The 23,583-nt window shown below is 37.8% G+C and overlaps 1 protein-coding gene across 1 annotated transcript in view; it reads left to right on the top strand.

The window, feature by feature from the left end:
• Positions 1 to 3,845: 3,845 nt before the first annotated feature.
• EMC2 (ER membrane protein complex subunit 2) overlaps positions 3,846 to 23,583 on the top strand; it is a 41,749-nt gene continuing 22,011 nt past the window's right edge. Inside the window, exons 1-5 of the mRNA XM_035318210.1 lie at positions 3,846 to 3,998; positions 10,377 to 10,490; positions 13,055 to 13,119; positions 15,928 to 16,013; positions 19,364 to 19,421. Of these exons, the coding sequence (XP_035174101.1) occupies positions 3,911 to 3,998; positions 10,377 to 10,490; positions 13,055 to 13,119; positions 15,928 to 16,013; positions 19,364 to 19,421 (411 nt within the window). The 5' untranslated portion in view covers positions 3,846 to 3,910. The remainder of the gene's footprint in view (positions 3,999 to 10,376; positions 10,491 to 13,054; positions 13,120 to 15,927; positions 16,014 to 19,363; positions 19,422 to 23,583) is intronic.

Genomic DNA, 23,583 nt, shown 5'->3' on the forward strand with positions numbered 1-23,583 from the left:
TAGGAAGATTGATCTCTTAAGCATAAAAACCTCCTGTGGCTATGGTCTCTTCTTGTACTTTACTTTGGTAGTCAGAAAGAATTCATTTTAAATTGACCATAAATACTAAGGCTGAACTAGAAATTCACAATGTTACGGTTCTGAATATATATTCCAAATATATAATAATAGCTCATTCTAGTCAAAGTAAGGAAAAAAATATTTTTTTCAAGATGACATACAAATTTTTTATTTGAATTTCTCATTCACGGTGATAGTGCGATAAAACTAAAAAGCCCGCTAAAATGTCCTTTTCTCTATATTGCCTTATATAGAGAAAGCAGCAAGTTTGTTAGTTTATTTTCTTACCTATTTTTCTTTCATGTTGGGACATTTAAAACTAGATGTATGGTACGGTCTAAAGTTCAAAATTTAATAAATAAGTGTCAAGTAGGATCAGGTTCAAAGGCAGCTGCATTAAATACAGAGTCTTTAATTCATATGATTCGAATGGCTTGAATTCATCCACTAATTTATTTTCTGGGACTCACATTTCCCATCACTACACAAGTTACTACTATCTGTAAGTTCTCTCTTTGAGAAGCCTGTCCACACTCTTCAACTACTGTTCAAACAAATGAATAATTTGGCATCAAAGACAAAGTAGAATATGTACTTTATCAATTCCCAGCTTCCATGGATCCTATTCACATACATTTTCCCTTGTACCACAGATGTCCCAGAGTTGTCTTCTCTTACTTGTCATCTACATGAAGGATGCCACCATTGTTACAATACAGAATTAACCTTGATATTATTAATAAAAGAGGTTCTAGATCCTTTAGGTACTGAGCCCAAATATCTCTATATGCCTTGTATCTCATACACAGAACAGAGACTTCCATGCTTTTCTACATTGGTAAACTGTAAATTCAATTACTATGTTATTCTTCCTTGGTATGTGTCACCTCTCCAAACTGTAATTCTGACTGAATTATGATTGATCTGAGTGATGGATTTCAAAATAAAAGAGAGAGTTCTTTTGTTGTTGTTGTTTGGTTGGTTGGTTTTTGTTTGTTTGTTTTTAGTAAGTTGAGAAAAAAAGGATGCATTTTTTATTTTTAAATTGGTAATAGGTAATATTAGCTGTGATACATATAACAAGCTTCTTGTGAGCTTTGTGCATTTTTTAGTCAGTCACCTCAAAACACCTTTAACATTATTATGTGAAATTTGGATCACTACTTTTCCTGTTGTTTCCTGCAGAAGTGGCAAAAGAGCAGAATATGTCAGATCCAGAAAACAGATTTCACATGACTATAACCTTTTTAGAGCATTTTAAGCTTTATTAGCAAAACACTTTCAACTTTGAATTAAGTGACGGAGCTCATTGGCATTACAAAACAGTTTTCAAAACCGCTGTTTTCATTTCCAAGAAGAAAAATCTTAATACCAAAAACATTTCTGTTTCCAACTACAACACTATCTGGCATAAATTGATATCATAACCATAATTCCCTGCTCTTAGTGAGTATGAAAGGTTCTCTCTTCCACAGTAAGAAGAGAGGAATGCAGTGGAAGGGTCAATTTTATACTCAGCAGAACACAACGTATGTTTTTAGGCAAGTTGCTCAAGACTACATCCAAAAAAAGGCAGTAGGCAACACTTACAGTGCATAACTACAGGATGCAGTCTCCTCTTACAGTGCAGGTGGAGGGCTGCATGTCTTAGGAAGCAATCCAAAATAACTGGAGAGCTGTCTAAATCTAGCTAACAGAGAGGTCAGAATTATCTCTGAGAACAGTAACTGGACCAAGCGCTTGTGAGGCACAATTTCCTACATCCTGCTGAGACAGAAAGTTTTGGGCAGGTGCAGAAGCACAAAGCTCAATGTCCAGGGAAGTGAGTCAGAACCCCTCCCAGACACTTCAAACACACATTTCTCCAATTTCAGTACATTCAGCATCAGGTGGCAGCTGACAAGGCTTTTAAAGGGATCAAAAATTTTGATTTGTATGCTTAAAAGTTTTGTCTGTCTCCCACATTATGCATTACAGCTAGCTCAGCAATCCTGAAGCACTGCCCTCTGAAAGCTAATTTCTCGGTTTACTTCAGTTATGTCTGTGTTATGCTGTAATGTGCAGAGCAGGTGTGTACTAAATCCTTTGTGGACCTGGCACTAAACCTTTCTGTATTCAATTCCTTTATCTGTAAAACAGGAGCAAGATTTATCTACCCTACAGGAATACTATGAGAATAAATACATGTATGTTTTCTGAAGTGTTCACAGACACAGGCATTGTAGAATTAGTTGGAATGACAGCAATGTTGTACAAGGTCTAAACGGGGGTCCTTCCAATTCAGTGATTTAGAATAATATTAAAGAACACCTCTGAGAGAAGAAAAATCAGGTATATGCAGTCTTTCTAGACCATCATTTGAATCCCAGTTTAGATCTTTCAGCTGTCAAAGGCATTACACAGAATTACACTGTAGCTGGTATTAAGAATTAGTAGTTTATTGTAGTTCAAAGTAAGCAACATAATAAATACAGAAATACTTTTTTTAAACTTTTTTTAAACTTTTTTTTTTTTTTTTGGATACTAGGGCACATTTACTGATGAAGCTAGGGGGATTGATTTGATCATGGAATCTGATTCCTTTCCTAGAAGAGTTCTTGTCAGAGCTGACAGTGCATGAGAACAAGTACATTTCCAGTGATACTTTCTGAAATAAATAAATAAGTAAATAAATCATCTGACATATCTGAGTTTAAAACATTTTTGAATGCCCTTTTAGTTTATATTGCTCTGGAAGTGGAGTTACAATTATTTCTTATGCTGTGCTGAAATCAAGACCTTACTTTACTGCAAAATCCTCCATCCACATAGTCTGTGGCCTGCACAAGTTACAGAGCTGAAGGATAGCGAGGGACAGAGCCTGATGCAGCAAAACACAGCCTGCGGGTCACCAGCAGAGCTCTGCCTGCAACCTGTCTCAGGGCTCCTCTGACTCAGCACCTGAAATTTGTCATCTTATAAAACAGCAAGCGGTTTGATGAATGAACAGAAATCCACCATTCATTGTCTTCTCCATAACCAGCCCTGGGAGCATGAAACGAACTAGTAGTTAATAAGCTTAAAGCAAATAAAAACGTGTGGCTCTTCCTGTAGCATGTGTTTAAATTGTAAAGCTTTGTGCCACCTGAACTGGATATCAAAAGCATCTACAGATTAAAAAATAAGGCAAATTTATTTCAAGACGGCAATGGCATCTGATTCAGGATGCCCCAGGCTAACATTCTCTGAGACCAGGAGAGCATTGCTTTATATTTGCACTGTCCTGTGTTCTTCCTTAGCATCAGCTTCGGACATTGCAGGAAACAAGACACCGGGCTGGGTGGGCCTTCTTTCTAGCTCAGTATGGCTCTGTGTCTGAGCTTGTGGGACATTAGGATCGGTGACAGCTGTGGCTGAACCATGGGTTTTGGTGCCTTGATGGAGAGGCCTCGGTGTGCTGGTCACTCCATTTGCCTGGCGGGCCTGCACTGGAAGCCGTGTTAACAGTGGCCAGGGATAGCAGAGCTGTTCGCTGTGTTTCTGTGACACATGGTGGCTCTGCTGGCATCTGGCAGATCCTCAGTACACAGGGGGACACGCGGCCCTGCGGGAACACACAGCCAAATGACGGAGGGGAAGAAGAAAAGACAAAACACCACAACCCCATGAGGCCAAGCGCGCTCTTTTTATTATTTCTCTGCCAATAACGGCTCTTCTGTGATCACCCTACGGCCTCCTCCCGACCCTTGGTGCTTGGGTCGGGCGAGCAGGAGCCCGACGGCGGCGTCCCTAAGGCGGGGTCCCGCCGGCGGCCGCCCCCTCGCCCCGCCCGGCCTCGCCCCGCCGCGGGCGGCCGCCGCCATCGCCGCCAATGAGGGCCGGGACCGTCACGGCGCCGCGTCACGGGGCGGCCGCCAAGATGGCGAAGGTCTCGGAGATGTACGACGTGACCTGGGAAGGTACCGCCGCGAACCGGGAGCCGGGGGCGGGCGGCTCGGGAGGCCGGGGCGGCTCTGGCAGGGGGAGTTGTGGCCGGAGGAGGATCTCGGCAGCCCGCCGCCAGCCCTCGGGGGGCCGGCTTGGAGCACGGCAGCACCGGGGGGGAGCCGCGAGGGGCCGGGGTGTCCCCGCGGGACGTGGTGGCCCCGGTGGCCGGGCACGCCAGAGGGGGTCGCAGGTCCCCCTGTGCTGGGAGGGACCCCCTGCTCCCCTGGGAGCCATCGCTGCTGTTCCCCCCCCACTCGTGCTCCTGCAAGAAAAAAACACCACCAACAACAACAAAAAACTGGAAACTGGATCAGCAGTTCGTGTCAGTTCGCTTTTTTTATTTTTTTGAGCTCTAACCAAATCTAATTACTCGTTCAGGTTTGTGTTTAAGCTCTGCTGGCCAAGGGTGCTGCAGGTCCCAGCAGGATACTGGCCAGGCTGTTGGTGGTGCCACCAGAGGCTCAGGTCGCTGGATCCAGGCCCTGCTGGCTGCTGCCTCTGTCTCTTCCCAAGACATGTTCCTCACCACTCATGATGTTCAAAAATTAAATAAACAACAACTAAATTTTATTCCCCTACCATATTTAAGCTGTGCTTCATGCCATTATCAGTTTGGTAAGAGCAGTTCAGAAAAATTAATGTTCTTGGTGGCCGTCACGCTACGCACAGGCTTCTGTTAGTGCGTTGTCCAAAGCCCCTCCACCAGGAGCTGCAGCTCTGAACCATTGCAGCGGCAGCTCAGGTTGTTCTTGCAAGGTTCCTGGTGGCAGTGACCAAGGTTCATGGTGGCAGTGACTGCTGTTGGCTAGAAACTGATATTTTTTTTCTCGATTGCTCTGCCCTTGCTTGTGTGAGGGGAAAGCCAGTGGGCCAGTGATTCAATTTGAAAAGAAAGGCTTCTCCGTTTCTTCCATTGCCCCAAACATGTTGGGACAGTATGTCAATACTTGATCAATTTGCTGTTGGGTCAACCTCATTGGGTCAATCCTGTGGTCAACCTGTGGTCTTTTAGTCAAAGCCTCAAAAGCGATAAATCAGTTTAAGTCAAGGTTTAGGGTAAAACAGCAAGTATCTTTCAATCTAAGAAAACTACTATTGGCTTGAATGCCTGAAAATTGTATCATATTTTGCTAGATCTTGGAAGATGAACATCAAGTTTTTGAAAAGCCTGCTTCACAGATTTTTATAGCTCTGATATCCATTTGATCATAATGATTATTTTTTTATGGCAGTGGTTATTATGGTTTACCTTAAATTGTGAGTGGCTCATCTCATAAGCAGCACATGTTCAAATGCAGGTCCATATAGCACTGGAGCCCATTAGTCTCCCATCAGGAACAAATTAATCCTTCTATACAGTTTTATCCATAAAGGAGGATTAACCTTCTGCTACATAGTCGAATGAGTTGCAGATATTATATGGTAGAGAAGATAATGCATTGTTAGGAAGACGTAGTGTGATCTGTTGTTGTTGTTGTTTGTTTATTGTTAAGCTATGAAAAAAATAATTGAGCAACTGGGGAAAAAAGTTAACAACAATTAACAGCATAGATTATAGGTTGGTTTGGTTTTGTAGAGTGGGGAAAGAGGAGGAACACTGCACGGAATGTATTTTAGCAGATGTCAGTAGCCAGCACCTTTTTCTAGAAGACTACAAAGCAAAACAGAATAGAATTTGAAATGTTTAGCTTTCAGGTCAAATTGCATTAATCACAGAAAGTATTTTGTCTGGTATAGAAAAGAAATGCTTAAGGATGAAAAAGAGGACTTCCTTGCCAGCATGCATGGTGGTTTGTTTGTAGCTAGTTTTCTCTTTGATGCTCACTCGCATTACCTTGATGGCCTTAGGCTAGTTAGCACTTTGGAAAAAGATGGCTTGCCAGTTCTTTTATGTGTCTTGTGAGAAGGTAATAACAGTTGCGAAGCTCAACTGAAATAGAGACTCGTGGGGAGGCCGCTGCATGGGAAGGAAAGTTGTGTGGAGTATTACTAGCTTTATTGTTAGGCTTTCCCAAAAGTTGCTCTGAAAACAGCTCGTGAAAATAATTTTTTCCGTTTTTCCTTTGCCTGAATGTAAACTGTTTCAAATATAAAATCAGATGTTTATATTTTTTCCCCTCATTTTTAAAGTGTCAGTGATTGGGAAGAAAAGTAGGATGTTTTGCGGACCAGTAATGTGCACTGGGTGTACACATGTTCTCTGTAATTAGCCCTCCCTTGTTTTGGCTGAGAGTATTGCAGAGACAACGTGGTTTTAATGTAAAGGTCACAGAATCACAGAATGGCCGAGGTTGGAAGGGCTCTCTGAAGATCATCTAGTCCAACTCCTCAGTCGAGCAGGATCACATACAGCACATTGTGCAGGGTGTCATCCAGGCAGGTTTTGGGTATCTCCAGAGAAGGAGACTCCAAGTCCCCTTATCACGAGACTGCAGGTCAGGTATAGGATGCTCAAGCTGTTTGAGCATCTTGACCTTGAAGACCTGTGTTGGTGTAAGGGTCTACTTCTGTTTCAGAAACATGTTAGAAAAATGGTGGCTTTTTTTTCTTCTTTCTTACTTTATTTTGCATCTCTTAACAAGCGAACAAATTCTTGCAACAGGCTGCCCAAAGACTTCTCAGAGAAGGCTTTTCTCTCTGCTTCATGTGTATTTCAATGGATCCCCAGTACAAAGAGGCTTTTCATTCATGGGATGATCCTGGTAGTGTTGTGACCTAGTCCCTAAGAAAGAACCTTGAACAAAATGCTTGATTTTGCAACCAGGTTTGTGGTTGGTATTTATCTGAAAAGTGTCCTTCATATTTTAAGTCCTTCTTAAACAGGATGGTTTTAATTACATGTTGCTCAAAGATGAAACAGGGATTAGGAGGTTAGGGAAGAAGAACGAATGTGAGGCACGTGAATTACATTGTGTACCTTGCTTCATTTTTCACTTGTGTTCTTGGTGGCAAAGGGTGTTCAACAGAGATTAAATTGTACATTGGGTAAGTGCGGTGCGGGCGTGCGTCATATATATTTTACAGCTTATTTGAGTCTTAAGTAATAGCTTTTTTTTTTTGGGGGGGGGGGTCATAATTGCTAATTATCCCATGGAAAATGGCATTATCGTTCCTGCCTCCTTTTTATGTACAAGAATTAGAAACGCCATGGAGTGCCAGGAAGCCGAGAACGGCAGGTCTGGCAGAGCAACCTGACGCTATAGGTTAGCATGTCAGTTGGCTTGTGTGTGCATAATTAGCTTGATCTACGAAGAAGTTGTCATGGTAGTCAAAAGCTAATAAAGTAATGGCTGGCTTTGTAGAAAAATAATTTGGTATGTTGTCAGAAATGAACAAAATAAACCAGCTTTTCTTTTCTTCTTTGCACTGAAGCGTAATTGCATTAACATCTCAAACCCACAGGAAGAAGTGACTTTCAGACTTTCAGGTGGTGATAGGTGGACTTTCTGGAGACCCTGACGTGCTCTCTGGGCAACTCTTGTTGCAGTCAGCCCATCGTTCTTCACTGAATACAGAAAACCAGAGGGGGGTGGAAAAGAGAGCTGGTTTATGCTTTATACTACGTTTCTTTTAACATAAATAGGAAACAATCTAAAAGAGTATTTTCCAATTTTTTTAGTAGTTCTTCTGATGACTGTTTCATAAGTGTAGTCTTATTAGTTTCTGTCTTAAAAATTGCTCTGCTGAAGTGGAGGTACATTAAGAGGTTTTGTTACCTGTTCATGTGAGACTTTTTAAAAGTGATTATTTGTAATTTTTGAAAACATCACCTAAATGCTTTATAAAATGGAAATTTTAGTCCCTGTATGTGAGGCCATTTTCCTGCAAATGAATGTATTGGGGAACATTATATATAACAAAGAAAATTCCAAATTAATTTTAGAACTGAACACTTTGACTTTAGCATCCCTGGTCATTACAAGCATCCACTTTAGATGACAACATTGCTTCCTTGCTATGACTTAGACTCTGAATTCACATTTACTTTGTATGGAAAGATTCAGAAATAGAATCAGAAATAGATAAAATGGTAGGCTGTTTTCTCTGTCATTGTCCATGTTCAATTAAATGATGATGAATTTTGTGTATGTGTTCCATGCTGAGTTTGCTTGCTTTTACATATTCCTAATTTTTGTCTTAACCAAAGGACAGATCAGTTTACTCTGGATTTTATGCATGGATTTACATGATTACAGCAGGCAAAGGTGAGATTCTGAGATGTAAGCTGAGGCTGCTTTGAGTTGCTGCAGTTGGAGGCAGTACCAGTGCTGCCCGCTTGCTCCTTTGTCTCTTCCTGCAAGTGGGAGCTCTGTGCAAGGCACTGGGGGAAGGATCAGGTCTTAGATACTGAGGACTTGAAACCTATGGTCCAACTGAACAATCAAAGTATGAATCCTTATAGAATGATTACTTAGGATCTGTTTGCTCTGGCCTAATTAACTGACACCTGAACAGAAACAAAAAATAAAATAATGGTTACTTCCTTTGGCTTCCTTAGACTGCATGAACCTAAACCAGGTTCATTAGTTGCTTAAGACGAACCTGCATACATGTCAGAGGAGCAATTTTAATTAAAACTAGACATTTCTTAATCCCAGAGTGCTATTGTCCAACCTTGTATTACGTACCGTGTGTACATTTGCCTCCAAGACTGAAATTATTATTGCCTGACTCTTTCGATAGCTTTCATAGTAAAAAAATGACAACATTGTAAAAAGCCCTGATAAGTTTTATTATAGTTTTTAGCATTTTCTTCTACCTTTTATTTAGAATTCAGTACTTACTAAAACGGATGAGCCTTTTGATGGATTCACATGAATGAGAACATCTAGTTTTACTTTGTTTTTTCAGTCGTCGTCTGATATACTGTGCTCTGATTTTTTCCACTGCGGTGAATTCAGTAACTGGTTGATGAATGGTAGATGTATGTTCTATTAGTACGTAATTTAGACACTGTTCCATTTAGAACTGCATTGGAATGGAGGCACTGATAATTTCCAAGTACATGGGTAATTAGGAATCGGATCACTTATTTACTTTTATGTGTGTAGCTTTTCAGGTTTTGTGACTGTTTGTGTTCTCTCACATTCTTACTGTCTAACTTTGAATTTCCAGGGACCATCATGTGTCTAGAACCATTTAACTTTGCTCATGCATATGAAACGTAACCCAGTGGTGGTTTTGGTTGGGTTTCAGAATGCAAAATGTAGCACAGTAACAGTGTTATGAGTGATCCGAGACGACTTCAGGTAGATGGAAGAAAAGTAAGTGCTGAATTTTTAGCTGTCAGTTACGTTAACTGTGTGTTTTGAAGTGCAAGAAAAGCTGACAGTGTTTAGAGCTACCATTGTGTTTGTTTTTCCAGCTGTTGTAAAGTTAAATAAAATACTGGCAGTGGTTTTCGTGGTACCTTCCTAGGAGTAAAATCGCTACTTAATAGTAAAAAACTGTTTTCCCTGAGTGCCCCCAAAATGTGTTCTTGTGTATGGGACACATACACGTATAGATGCGTAAATATGTGCACAAAGGCATTCTTAGCAATTTGCTGATCCAAAGGATGCATAAAACGTAGGCTGGGTAATGCTTGGTGGTGCTCCATGGATGACCTTGCATATGCCTGTGGACTCGGAGATCCAGTTCCTAGTTAATGTACTCTTGGAACTGGAAGCAAACAAAAGTCCTAAAGCTGAAGGTTGCTGCCTTTATCTTATCTAGACGAGCAATGAGAGTTTTCACCTCTGAGCACTTCCCTGGCATAGAAACACTTCGTTTCCACATCTGTCTTGCAGCTCCTATTGGTAGAAGCATGCAGATTCTTTGGAATAGAATTTTATAACATTTTTCCTACACTGATAAAAATGAGCAGTGATTGAGTTCTCATTGTTTTCTCATTCTTTCTTCAAGTGAAAATATATTCATATGGAGCAGAAGTTCAATTTTGGTTATGGTGTGTAAATGTAAGTGTAATACTACTTGGAAGAAAACTCCTGAAGCATGTGTTTCATAACACTGGGTAAAGTCCATTAATTTTTATCATTTATTGGATAACCAGGTGTCAGGTTTTTTTTTGTTTGTTTAACTGCATATGTTATTAACTAAATAGCCTGCAAACATAGAAGTTGAATTGATAATTTATATTATAGCATAAGCAAGGTTTGAGATACAGTTCCAGATGTCTATACACTACTGTTCTCTAGTAGTTTTCTTCTATTAGTGGAAGTCACTTTTTTAGATCTATTGCTCTCTAAACCATTCTTCAAATGCATATTTTCAATAAATAAATTTCAAATTCCATTACTATCTGGAAATTGCAATATTTTCTTCTGATTTCTTTTCTTATTTACCCTCAGATATGCGTGATAAAATGAGGAAATGGAGGGAAGAAAACTACCGAAACAGTGAGCAGATAGTGGATGTTGGAGAGGAGTTAATTAATGAATATGCCTCTAAGCTTGGAGATGACAGTAAGAAAACATTTTTTTTTTTTTTACAGTATACATTGCTTTTAGATTATATTATTAATGCTCATTCTATTTTCTTCATTTTCCCTTTATTAGTTCAGATAATTTTATATAGACTTTATTTTAATACATTTATTTTAGTTCTTGGATTTTTTTTAATTGCTGTTGTATAGAACCCAGTGGATTTTTGCAGCCACAATAATCCATTGTATTTTCTAATATAAGCTATAATATTCTAATAACTTTGTTCAGCTTTAGTAAATTAATTTGAATTTTGAATACCTAACTGCATCCAGTATTCCAGAATTTACATGGTTACTTCATGAAAACATTTTGCTTCATTAATTTATCAAGGGAGGCATTTTTTTGGTGTTGGCTTTGTGGTTCTACTGGTAGGATTGCCTTGATGTCAGTACTTTGCTCTGGTTCTGCCTTGCAGAACCTCTGGGCAGTAATTCTGTTGTGAAGCTCTTTCACGTCTCAAGAACTTAGCCACTGCCAATGTTTTACTTTTTCGATATAAATATGTGGATAATCTACCCAAAGAATCAATCATGTATTACATGTACCATGTAAAAGATGGAATAGCAGTGAAGCATGAAGTGCATTTGGAGGTTCAGTACCTGAAGACAATGTTCTGTGCTTGTCTTACACTGTAACTATGAGGAATGCACTTGCTGGTAGGCGGCAGGATGGGCTTAATACAGTCACCTGCAAAAGAATTGTCATCGTGTCCCTCTGCTATAGAAAAAAATGAAAACTAACTTTGGTTTTACTTTCTCATTACAATGTTGTTAACAATGTATGAGAATTGTAGTTTATTGAGGGGTTATTGAGGATCTTGGTATTCCTCTCAGATCTTACCAGTGTCCTTCTGTAACACTGTCCTAAGTAACACAAGCAAAGTCACTACTTGTCATTCCTTCCCTGTCAGTGTTGAATATGACCTTTTCATGATGTACGTATCTTATTGTTTCATAAACCTGACGTTCAGGATTTGTTAGATTAACTAGTTACAGTATTTCTAAGATTCGTAACAAATGCATAAAAGTATCTGAGAGTTATTTACATAATTGGGTTGATTTTTTTTAGAAAAAAGTATTGTCAGAATGGCAATTTTGTGCAGTTTAAAAACCAAAACAGCAGCAGCAACAAGACCTATAGCTCACATTGAATTATTTATTGGATAGCTATGAAAGGTGAATGAGTTGTATATGATGGATGTCATGTTGCTTAATGTATTTTCAAAAAAAACCTGGATATTACAGTGTTTCATTCCAGAATACATACAGAAGGCAAAATAGTGAATGCAGTGGGGAAGATTTATTTGGATATCCCTGTAACTTGCGCTCTCAGGCAGAAGGCATCCAGTGTAATTGGAAAAGAAAAAAAATGATTTTATCATTACTAAAGAGATTTAAAAATGAAAATAGTGAACTGTATATTGAGCCTAAAGGGCGAGGGTATTATTATCTACTTCATAATTTTAATGAAAAGTAGGGATTCACATGGACAATCACTAGACCAAAGTTACAGAGTCAGATTTCAAAGTAGAAGAGTAAAACCCTTGACTTTGTATTAATTTTATTAAGCATAAATAACAAACAATTTAATACGCATTAGAAAAACACACACCTGCCCCTGAAATGACCGTTTCAGGGGCAGGTATCTGTTTCTTACTACAAATGTTCTTTTGTGAAATATCTGACATTAACATGTATTAGGGATAGACTATCAAATTAGAGGTTTGTTCTAATAAGGAGAGCTGTTCATAAGCTAGAAATGTATTCTTGTATTTTGATTTTTTTTTTAACTTAACACAATTTAAATGCTGTATATATATTATCTGTATTTTGTCTGTATCTATGTATGTATTTTTACATTCATGAAAAAATTATATATGCTATATGGTAAAATGAGAATATACGTCCTACAGATAGTTCCAGTGGGGAGGAAAGGTTACAGGCAACTTAATGCAGTCAGTACTTGCAGGACCTATATTACGTGTTTCCTTCTGCCATAGCATGAATTGTTTGTCACTTGTATAGCTGTATTAAGTTCTACACATTCAAGAACTCAGTAGGCCTAGAACCAAACTAATATAATCTGTCATTGATTTAGAAACATTTTTCAACTCCAGGAAGATGACAATACTTACAGGACTTTTGGCAGTGAAACAGTTAAGGAAAAATTGTTTTCATTCTAGACCCAAATGGCTATTCTCCAGGTCTGATCAGAGAGCATGTCCTAATGGGGATCTGTTTAAAAGATTGCAGCTATAATGTTAGGAATAGCAGAGGATTAGAGCTTTTTGCCTTTCAAGATGTCAAAAGGTACTTTATGTTACTGAAAGCAATAAAACTGCTTAAATGCGTTTTTAATTAATTCCAGCAGTTCCTTTAAATGTCCCTGTTTCAGTAGTGATCCACAGGAGTAGTAGGGGAAAGATAGACAGAATTCATTAACCTTATTTACATTGTAGGTGTTTCCCATAATCTTAAAAAAACAAAAACAAACAACAAAACACAACAACAATTATCTAAATTTCATGTCTCTTTTATGTCCAGTTTGGATAATATATGAACAGGTGATGATTGCTGCCCTGGACTGCAGTCGAGATGATTTGGCACTGGTAAGTTTTCAAGTTGACTTTTCTCGCAAACTTTCAGTTTTCTTCCTGGGTATCTCTTCCAGATAGCTCTTTGTATAGTCATAGGATATTCTGAACTTCATAGCTTGGACTTGTAGAGTATCAAGAAACAGACTTCTGGGAAGAAACCACCTCCACCCACCTTCTCTAATGTGTGACTTTTGTTTAGACAGATCGTGTCTCTTCCAATAGCCATGAAAATATTTACAGCTACTCTGGTATGGGCTAAATGTCAAGAATAATACTGAAGTTGCCATATTGCACAGTGTGTGTTTGTTTATTAAAAACCTCTCCAATTATATTGTTTCTTGAATGTTTTGAGGTAAAATGCCCTGTCACACACATCATATTATATGTCATGCAGGCTGTATCATTGCATGACAGACTATGGCTGGCTATGTCATGCTGGCTGGCAAAGTCATTGCCTTATTGGAGCAAGCTCAGCAGATGGCCACCAAGATGAGTAAGGAGCTGGACTTCATAATGTGTACAGAAAGGCTGAGAGATATGTGTTTAAGTCCTTAGAAGGTGAAGAGGAGATCTTACTGTGATCTTCAAATCTCTAATTACATATGTAATATGGAGTGGGACGTTATAAAGAAAGTAGAGACAGACTTGTAGATGTGAATCAGTGGACAGCTGTGATAGACATATGCAGCAACAGAGTAAATTCCAATTTTCAGCATTAGGAAAAAGTTTGTAACAGTGAGGATGGTGAACACTTCAGGACACATGGCACAGAGAAGCAGTATTATTTCCTTCTTTGGAGATGCTCAGAAACATTGTGATATGGCCTGAACCACCTTCTGGCTCTGTTATGAGTGGGGATTTAGCACAGGTGACCTCCAAAGGCCCTTTCTAATTCAAATTATTCAGTGGTTTTAATATAAATATTTGTAATGGGTATTTGGTTTTAGTAATTTTGTATGCAAATGTATTTGAATTATACAAGTAACAATTAAAGATAAAATGAGCTTGTTTAGAACTCTTAACTAATGAAAATTGATGCCACCATCACCCCCCAAAAAAAACAAATACCACGACCTTAGCTGCTCCTTTAAAGGCAGGAACTGAAAAGGACAAAAAAAACTGCTTTGCAGTCAAATTTTAATAATATTTTCATATGTCCTTCACAAACGACTGAGGAAAAAATCATGGGCTTGACTTGTGCCTCGAAAGCCAACAACAAGCTCATTCAAAGTAAAAAGGATGATACTTTCAAAAGTTCAGGTCCTTCATGGGAATTACTCTTCTAGTGCCTTATTCTCCCTCAGACAGCAAGACACGACATGAAGTCTTTGAGCTTCATGTGGTGTCACTTGGGTGAAATTTAATGGCCTGTGATATACAAGGGGTCAGACTAGAGGATGTATCTGGGAGAAGGGCAATTTGAAAGTAGGCAGAACTAGACAAGTTTATCTCATCGTTCATATGTGTATGGTAAAATTGAGTACACTGGAAAACACAGCACAACTCATTGAACTTGTTGTGAACCCACTGAACTTCCCTTTCTTTTGTGTCCCAAAAGAAAACATTTGTAGTATATAACCGTCTGTTTAAACAAAAACAAACAGACTTACTGTTTAAATAAATGTGTTTCTGTGTTCTGATTTATATCTAAAACAGTTTTGGTCTTTATTTGCAGGGTCTTTTTAGGAAGACTTTCATGAAATTGTTGAGGCAGCCAGTGTTGAAAGATCAGTTTTGAAACACTATTTGTTTTTACTCACCCTGGAAGGGATTTTGAATTTCAGTTCCTATGCCTTCTAAGGTATATTGCTCAAGATCAGGGAGTGCAGCATTTTATATGCAGCTCAGAAAGGAGGTTAAAAGCTTAGAGGGAAACTGAGATACTTTTTCTTTTTTTTCTTTGACTGATTTATAATAAGTAGTTAATCAAGTCAACATCATATGTGCCTTTCTGCTACAGCTGTAGCCCCACCGTAGACAAGCAGCTTTGGAACTTCTGTTTTTTAGAAAAAGCTTTTGACAGCTGTGATGCATTTTTCTTAGGGGAATGGGTCTCATCTGCTCCAAATAAGGAGGCTGAGATGGATTTCACAAAACCATTTATCTGGCCTTTGTTGTTTTTTTTTTTTTTTTAATTTTTATTTATTTATTATTATTGTTGTTGTTGTTGTTTTCTTTGTCATGCACATGATGACAATGTATAATGCATGCAGCTACTGCAATTACCTGGTTCATTTTCAAGCATGTCTCTCATTGATTTCAGGAGTTAGAAGTTATGCCTACTCTGCCAGTGGGCTCAGATCAAGACAGTGACAAACATTTTCTTTGAATTTCAAAGTTTTATTTAAAAAATAAACACAGAGCATAGTATTAGCATAGTTTGTGGCATTATGAGGTATCCTTTTATTAAATAATTATCACATGAGCTCTTACCTTTTTTTTCTCCTTCCTCCTCCTTCCTCCTTTTTCCTCCTCCTTCCTCCTTCTTTTTAAATTTCTTGTGTTACTATGAGGCAATGAAGTAGACTGCAGTGTTTAATAGCATACGAACAATTTTAGTAGAAGAGTCTAATTTTCTGGGCAAATAACTATTTCTAGGAAATCTTGATGATTTAACAAACTGTATGGAAAATATTTCTTAGAATTAGTCTTCTTACAAAGTTTCAGTTACTGAACTTCTCTTTATCAATAATTTTTAATACGTATTTCAAAAATTGGTATTTGCAGGCTGTTGAATTCATCAATCAAGAACTTTCTTCCTTTCCTGCTTCCGTGTAGATAACTATGTTCACAATAGTATTTTTGAATTTATTTGTACAGTTTTGTCTTCAGGAACTAAGGAGGCAGTTTCCTGGAAGCCACAGAGTTAAGCGATTAACTGGAATGAGATTTGAAGCTATGGAAAGGTAAAACCTGGATTAAAAAAAAAAAAGTATTTTCTGTGTGGAAAGGTGCATGCTATTTCTTAAAAAGAAATTGAGACATAATCACATGGCAAAGCAATACTGTCTATTTTCTTTAAAGAAAATAATGCTGTGCATGATCATACTATGTTTAGACATTTTTATTGCGTTTTTGCTTGTGCTATACAATGTTACGTTTTTGCAATCTTTCATCAGACTTAAATTAGATTAAAAAGATAGATTAAAAAGATATATTACTTGACAGTTTAAGCTATTATACACTAAAACACTAGGCATTTTTTTGGCAAGGCCTGTGAGGTATACATTTCATCTTACAGGTTTGGAGCAGCATGTGAAAATGAGTGACAGCTTTATTTATTTATTTTTGCTTCATTGTACTCCTGATTACTGCAAAATAGAGGTTTTGTTTGTTTCCTGAGCGTGAATAAATCCAGTGGAATTTAATAAGAATTAAATCTATAGACTTCTTCATAGAAACAATTCAAAAAAAAAAAAAAAAAAACCAAACCTTGAATAGAATGGCAGAAACTTAAAGTCAGAGTGACCTTTCTGAAATATCCTATAGAATGGTTATAACATACAAAATTTAATAGAAATTACTAAAATAATAAACAGTTGAGGACTTAGTTTTCCAAGAGGAATGAGAGCTTGAGGTTGACCACTTTTGTCTGCCTTTCTCCTTTGGATATTTCCTTGATACCAACATTTTATTCTCAGGCACTTGTTCTGGGTTTTGCAGAGTGCAGCCAAAAGTATGAGCAGGAGTTTTAGCTTCCTGTGCCTTTGAACTCCAGCAAATGTATTCCATGCCACATTCTGCATACAGAATTAATGAGATTTTGAGCTTTTGGCCCATCTTGGTATGAGGGAATTGGAATTTAAAAGTAAACTCCTAAATACTTTATTATAATTTATTTAGCAGATGTTCCTTGCAAAATGAACTTTGAAAATGTAATTTGATATGAGCCACTAGTGAATGTCCATTGCTTGGAACAAAAAGAGAGGATAAATGGGCTCCACTGCCATAGGAGCAGTCTTGGTGCAACTAAATGTGCCACGTTTCATACTCTACACATCTTCCTGAAGAATGTCCATTAAAACTTAGCTTTCTTTCTGCCTACAAGGGGGATGGCTGGACCAGATGATCTTGGAGGTCTTTTCCAACCTTAATGATTCTGTTTCGGTGAATACAGTGAGAGATTGGCAGCGCGTTTTCACCCATTCCCAACACCTCTCCAAAAGTGCAAAAGATCATAATTCTGTTCAGGCTTATGTGACTATGCTGAAGATGTTACTGAGTGGGATATATCTTTGTAAGAGATGATAGCTACAAAACATTGTGTGTTGTTTCAGCTGTGAAGTGGGATTGAGCTGCAGTTTTCCAAAAATGCTTGTAAAAGTTCTTGACAAAATGTTGCTCTCAGTTTAGATCCCTGAGACTGGACTATCAGGGAAGCAGAGGTATTAACAAAAGTTGAGGTTTCATGTCCATGGGTTTTCTCCAGAACTCAGAGGAGAAAGAGGGGCTTTAGCTCTAGGTTGTCTCGTACAGGAACCAATTTGTTAAGCTGTGCCCTAGAGAGGCCTGCCTGTCCCCAGGGACTGCAAGGGAAGCATAGGGAGGCCTAGGCAGGAGCAATCACACACTTCTCATTAAATTCTTAGTGATTCTAAGAGTTGTTAAGATCCTTCCTTCCTCAGCAGAAAGAAGAGATAGTAATGAATGACCTTGTAGACATCGATCAAGAGAATACCATTCTGGAACTTGACTGGAATTGACTGGGTTAAGCTGGGATTATGGCCATTTTGTTCTGCCTTGTAAAATACATTGGATGCAGTAGTAACTAATGAGGAACAAGAATACAACATTTTACAGGATTTGCCTCTAAGGTGTTCTACACCTTATGGTAACTGGACTGGAAAAGTATTGTTGTGCAGTGCTGTGGTGGTTTTACCATGCTAGGCAGTTGAACACCACAACCGCTCTCTCACTCCCCCTCCTCAGATGAGGAGGGGAAGAAGTAAAGGAAAGAACAACTCACGGGTTGAGATAAGAATGATTTAATTAAAGAGAAAAAAAAAAAGATATATATATATATTATTATTAAGGAAATATTATTATTAATTAAACAATTCAACTAAAAGGAAAAAAGGGAAAGGGGAAGAGGGAGGGGGAAAGGGAATAACTAAACAAAACAAGTAAAGGCTATGTGGAAGTGCAGAGGAAAGAAATTACTCTCTACTTCCCACAAATGAGCGATGCTTGACCACATCCTTGAAGCAGGGCCTCAACGCACGTAGCCAGTGTTCGGGAGGAGGACAGACGTTTTTGCAACGAGAGCCCACCCCTCCCCTCTTCTTCCTTTTTCCACCTTTTATTGCTGAGTGTGACATCATACGGTATGGAATATCCCTTTGGTTGGTTTAGGTCAGCTGCCCTGGGGATGTTTCTTTCTCACTTTTTTGCCCACCCCCTAGGAGGGTTAGAGAGAGTCCTGATGCTGTGCCAGCACTGCTCAGCAGCAGACACAACACCGGTGTGATACCACTGCTGTTCTAGCCACAAGTGCAGAGCGCAGCACTGTATGGGCTGCTGCAGGGAAAGTTAACATCCCAGCCAGACCCAGTACAAGTGCCCAGCACAATAGCGCTGTATAGTCAGTTGTGTTCTGAATTGAATTGTTACATTTGTCCAGTTTGGGTTCTGTACAGGGATGTCTAAACAAGCAAATCTGTTTCCCAGAAGGCTTAAACTATTAACAGCAGCTGGAGCAACATTTTTTAAGCATACTTAAAATTAATTAATAAAAGCTATGTAGTGGTGGTGAACATTTTTATTAATGATTTCTGAAAAGGGGTTGGACTCTTGTATGAATCCCCCCAGTTTACTGCATGCATCTGCTTAAATTTATAAAATCATAACAGTAAAGTCTAATATGAAGTTTTAAATTATAATACTGAGGTGACATCATTATTTTGGATGGCCTTTGAAGTTTGGGGGTTTCTGCTCCTTGGGAAAGGAGAAGGAGAGAGATGGGATGTGGTGATTGGACCTACTAGGTACAGAAGAAGGGAACAGACAAGAGTAAGTCAACTTTGTTGTAGAACCTGTACTCCATGAATGAATTGCCATTTATTTTGTTTTTAACTTGGTGACATAAAATATTGCAGTTCATCTTCAGCACTCACTTAGGAGAAATTCTGCATGATTATAGTTTGCATAAATATATTCAGTATAAAAAGTGCATGATTGTTATTAACTGTTGCAAGGATAGTCAAAAAGTTAGAGTTCTGTTTTAACCGAAATAAATGTGAATGATACCTTTGAACAGGTATGATGACGCCATACAGTTATATGATCGAATTTTACAAGAAGATTCAACTAATACAGTAAGTTCAAAAGATTTTTCTGAACTGCATTGGTTTGTTTGATAACATTTTGATGGTCTCACTGTGGAGATTAGTTTGCCTGTGTTACTGTATTTGTTTCCCTTAGCTTCCTAGTGCAATAACCTGGTATGTTATGTTTGTTAGAACAAATGAGATTCTCTTCAAGAAGAGAAGGTATGATTAATCTTTCCTTTGACACTGAATTTAGAAGACATAGGATTATAACTGTTAACCTTTCCAGCAAGCTTAATAGGGCTTATATTGGGCCTTTCAGGTTTTCCATTTTCCCTGAATATTTAGTATTTAAAGGACCAATATAGTATTTAAAGGACCATGTGTCCTCTGTCTTCCTAAAGCTTCATCTAACTTGAAGATTAAGTATGAATGCACTCAGGTAGTGCTTGAATGCTACAGTTATTTTGATGTATTATCTGGAAAGCTTCATTAGCTTTTGAAACAAAATGCCATAAAGCTGGCCAGCTGTATAAAACAAAATCTGAGACAGACACCTTTTTTTTTTAATTATTTTTTGAGTACTGGTTGTGTAAGACACCTTGAGTTATTACATGCAAAAATTAAAGTCTAACTTGTAGCTGTGTATTTAAATGAATTATTTTTTGTTTGTTTTTGGTTTTCCCAGCAAGGATAAAATTAGAAACATGAAGAAAATAGTTTCATGCTTTTTTTTATACATCACATGGTGCAATGTGAGTTAACAATTATTACTAATCATTGTCCATTTGAGGTATATGTTTGTCTGTGTTACTTGGTTTTGAGGAACTGAACCTATGTATTTGATAGACTTCTATGTAAATATAATAATTTAGCTATTGTCAATGCTTTGGCAGTCTCACGTAAAGTTTCACTGTTGCTTTTTGAACCTCAGCCTTTCTGCACTTGGTTTCACAGAATCACAGAATTTCTAGGTTGGAAGAGACCTCAAGATCATCGAGTCCAACCTCTAATTTATTTGATGTGGTCAGTTACTGAGGAATAGAAACATGTAACTGGGGTAGCTAAGGTATGCCAGAACTGGATATAAAATGTCAGCACTTAGATGAAGTAAACCATTTAAATTAAATAACCAAATAATTTTTAAATGTTTTAAAACACATCTTGAAATGTTAATACCAAGTTGAACACTCAGACAACAGTACTAGATTAAAGTCTTTATCTTTGAGCAGTGATTTAGCCATTTTTGGTGTGCAGATAAAATGAACTATTGCAGCTTTTCACTCTTATTTTTTCTGACCCTAAAGCAGTTTTTCTTGAACTTTGCTTTGGAAGACAAATATAGGTGATCGGAAGTTGTTCTTTGAAAGTCTGTAGTGTTTTAGAGTAGAAGTTTAGCACAAGCTGTGTAGTTGACTGCTCATAATTTTGACATGTTTTAGAAGTGTATGACCAAAGGCATTCAGAGACCCTAAGTCTTCAAAGTTTTGTTAAAATAAGATGGAAACCATCTACAGCGAAGCCACAAGAATAGGTCACCTAGGTGCACATCTTCTGCTGACGTCTGTGGAAGATGAAGCACCATATTACAATGACATCCATAGACCACAGAACTTTGAAGGGTGCATTTTTGGCACTTCTACTTTTCAGCTGACTCAACATGGCTAATGTTATCTAAGTGGCTTGTAGGATATTTTTATAAAACAAAAAAATATATTTAAAGAAGTAACATGCCTGATTTGGATTTCCTCTATAAGAAAATCATAAAGACCCATAAAACATTAATATTTAGAAGCATAAGGGGTAAATATTCAAACAGCTGCATCATTTATTAGATATTTGAAAATCTTAGACCAGAAGCAAAGAGTGTTAAATTCAGCGCAAAAGTTCCTTGCTATATAACTGTTGGCTCAGTCTTGCATGTCGAAAGTGAAAATTAAGTAGAAAGTTTTGATAAATTGACATGCGTAGATTTCTTTGTGTCTTTTACCTGTTAATTATTTCCATGCACACATATGGCTGCTGTAGGAAAATAAGTACTTCAAGATTTTAAAAGGAGAAGCTGTTGCTCAGTTTGTCTTGGCAGTCACCTTACTTATAGAAATTTCTTCTGGTGTGCTGACACATGGAGTTGCTTATATATATTAAACATTTTGGCAAGTGCTGTGAGTGAAACATAGACATTTGTTCACACGAATCATGTAAAAATCATACTTTGCATCAACTGACAATTTCACCTACAGAGAAGAATGGTAGAAGCTTTTCCAGAAAATCTTTTATTTTAAACATTTAGCAGGCTTTTCTCTTATGTTAAGTGAACCTTGAGCTCCAATTATATAATGGATGCTTACACTTTCAGATGAGGTTTTGTTGTATGAAACTCTGAAATTGAATAATTATTTTATTTAATTTCTCAGGATAGAATTGTAAGTAGTCTTTGTTTTTAAAAGATGGTCATCTCTCCGTGTTTTACCTCACTCAAGGCTTACTTGCTGAAAAAGATGACTCATTTGACAATGGAGCAGTGTTAATGCTGTCATTTCAGAGATCACATTTCATTCATCAAAACTTGTAGGCATTGAGTAACAGTCTCTCCCTTCTAAAGAGGTTAACATTCGTGAATGAAACATGACTTTGTGAAAACCACAAGTTGCGTGCATTTTAATACGATAGGAATGGCAAACTTTTCCTTTCCTGTCCATTTGCATTGAAATGCAAGCATATTCAAGCTGTAGCTGTTTTTAAGCCTGCATAACATTTTCCATTGTAGGTCCTTTTTTATTAATTAAAATTTAATTTAGTATCCAACTGAAAATCTTTATACTGATGCCAAACAGTGACTGAGTTGTTTGTAGACAAACATACTTAGCCTGTTTCTCAGAACAAAATAAGGGGTGCATTGTTTTTTAGCAGAAAGGAAGGACTTCTGTATGTTTGTTTTTGCTGTTAATTTATTTCTTTGAGAAGACCTCATCCTGCTTTGGAGTAAAATGTTGGATACCAACAGGAAAAGAGTACTTGATAGAATGCAACTTGTATTATACTATGAGAAAAACACCCAAATTGGCTTAGTTACAGGCATTTGAAAGTCTTCATTTCATGTACTCAGTAGAGACTGATGGAATTTTTATTAAATACATCTTCTAAAAATCCCATTTGTATAGAGCATGATCTATCCCAGGCTACGGAAACTAAGCAGGACTTCTGGAAGTTGTTCCTCATGGCTGTAGCACTGTGGGGAAGGGTCAGAAAGTAGGGAGAAGTAGGGAGGCTCCTTTCTTTCCCGAGGTGGACCTAAGCAGTGAGTGGGAGAAGGAAAAAACATTCAGAAGGAACTGAATAAAAAGTGAGGAAAGCAGAATTGTGAGGGCTAAAGAGAAGGGGACAGGTTAGGTGGTTAGTTAAGAAGAGACGTCAGGTCAGATGTAGGGGAACAGATGGCTTGAAAGGTGGGTAGGAGATAATGGAGGGATTTGTATTGGCATTTATGTCTTGGACTACCTCTCCTCCCCCTCTTTTTTTTTTAATAAAAATCACATTTTGCCTTGAGGCACCATATTTTCTGCTGTCAATAAACAACTTTGAGACCTACTGGTGCAAGTTGTCTTTATTCCCTATAGTACCTAGTGTGTATTAGTTCTGTCAGTAACTGTTCTAGCTCTAATCATGAAGCCATATACCATTTGAACATTGCAAGTAACAAAACTTGCAGTTCTGCAGGATGGAGTTCCTGTTATTTCACTAAAGAGAACACAGGTATACTTCATACCTGCTGAAGATAATGCTGAATGGTGGGCATGCTATTTAAGAAATGCCAAAATCTGCATGCCTGGGAAATGACCAGTAGTCTTTTGAAGTGAGTAGTGAAGTTGAGCTGTATTGGTTAAGATAATAAAGGCTAAAATTTGATACAATTTCATAATAAGAAATTTAAAGCCAGATTCAGTCTCTAGGTGTTTTTAATTTGTAACTTCATTTTCAGAATGTTCTCAATGTCTTTATTAGTGTTATGAATACTACAGTAGCATTTATGTTCTGGATAAATTGCTTTTGTAAAATCTAATAGGAAATTTGCTTGGAATTGATATATCCGTATTTTCTAATTGATGCTTAAGTCGTAATTTCTTGGGATGAGGCTCTTACAGAAGAAGTAGTGTCTTGAGTGTTTTTTTCCTATCATTTGTCCCACAGCATCCATGTGAGATGAAAC

This window comes from Oxyura jamaicensis, chromosome 2, assembly GCF_011077185.1.
Source record: "Oxyura jamaicensis isolate SHBP4307 breed ruddy duck chromosome 2, BPBGC_Ojam_1.0, whole genome shotgun sequence".
NCBI lineage: Eukaryota > Metazoa > Chordata > Aves > Anseriformes > Anatidae > Oxyura > Oxyura jamaicensis.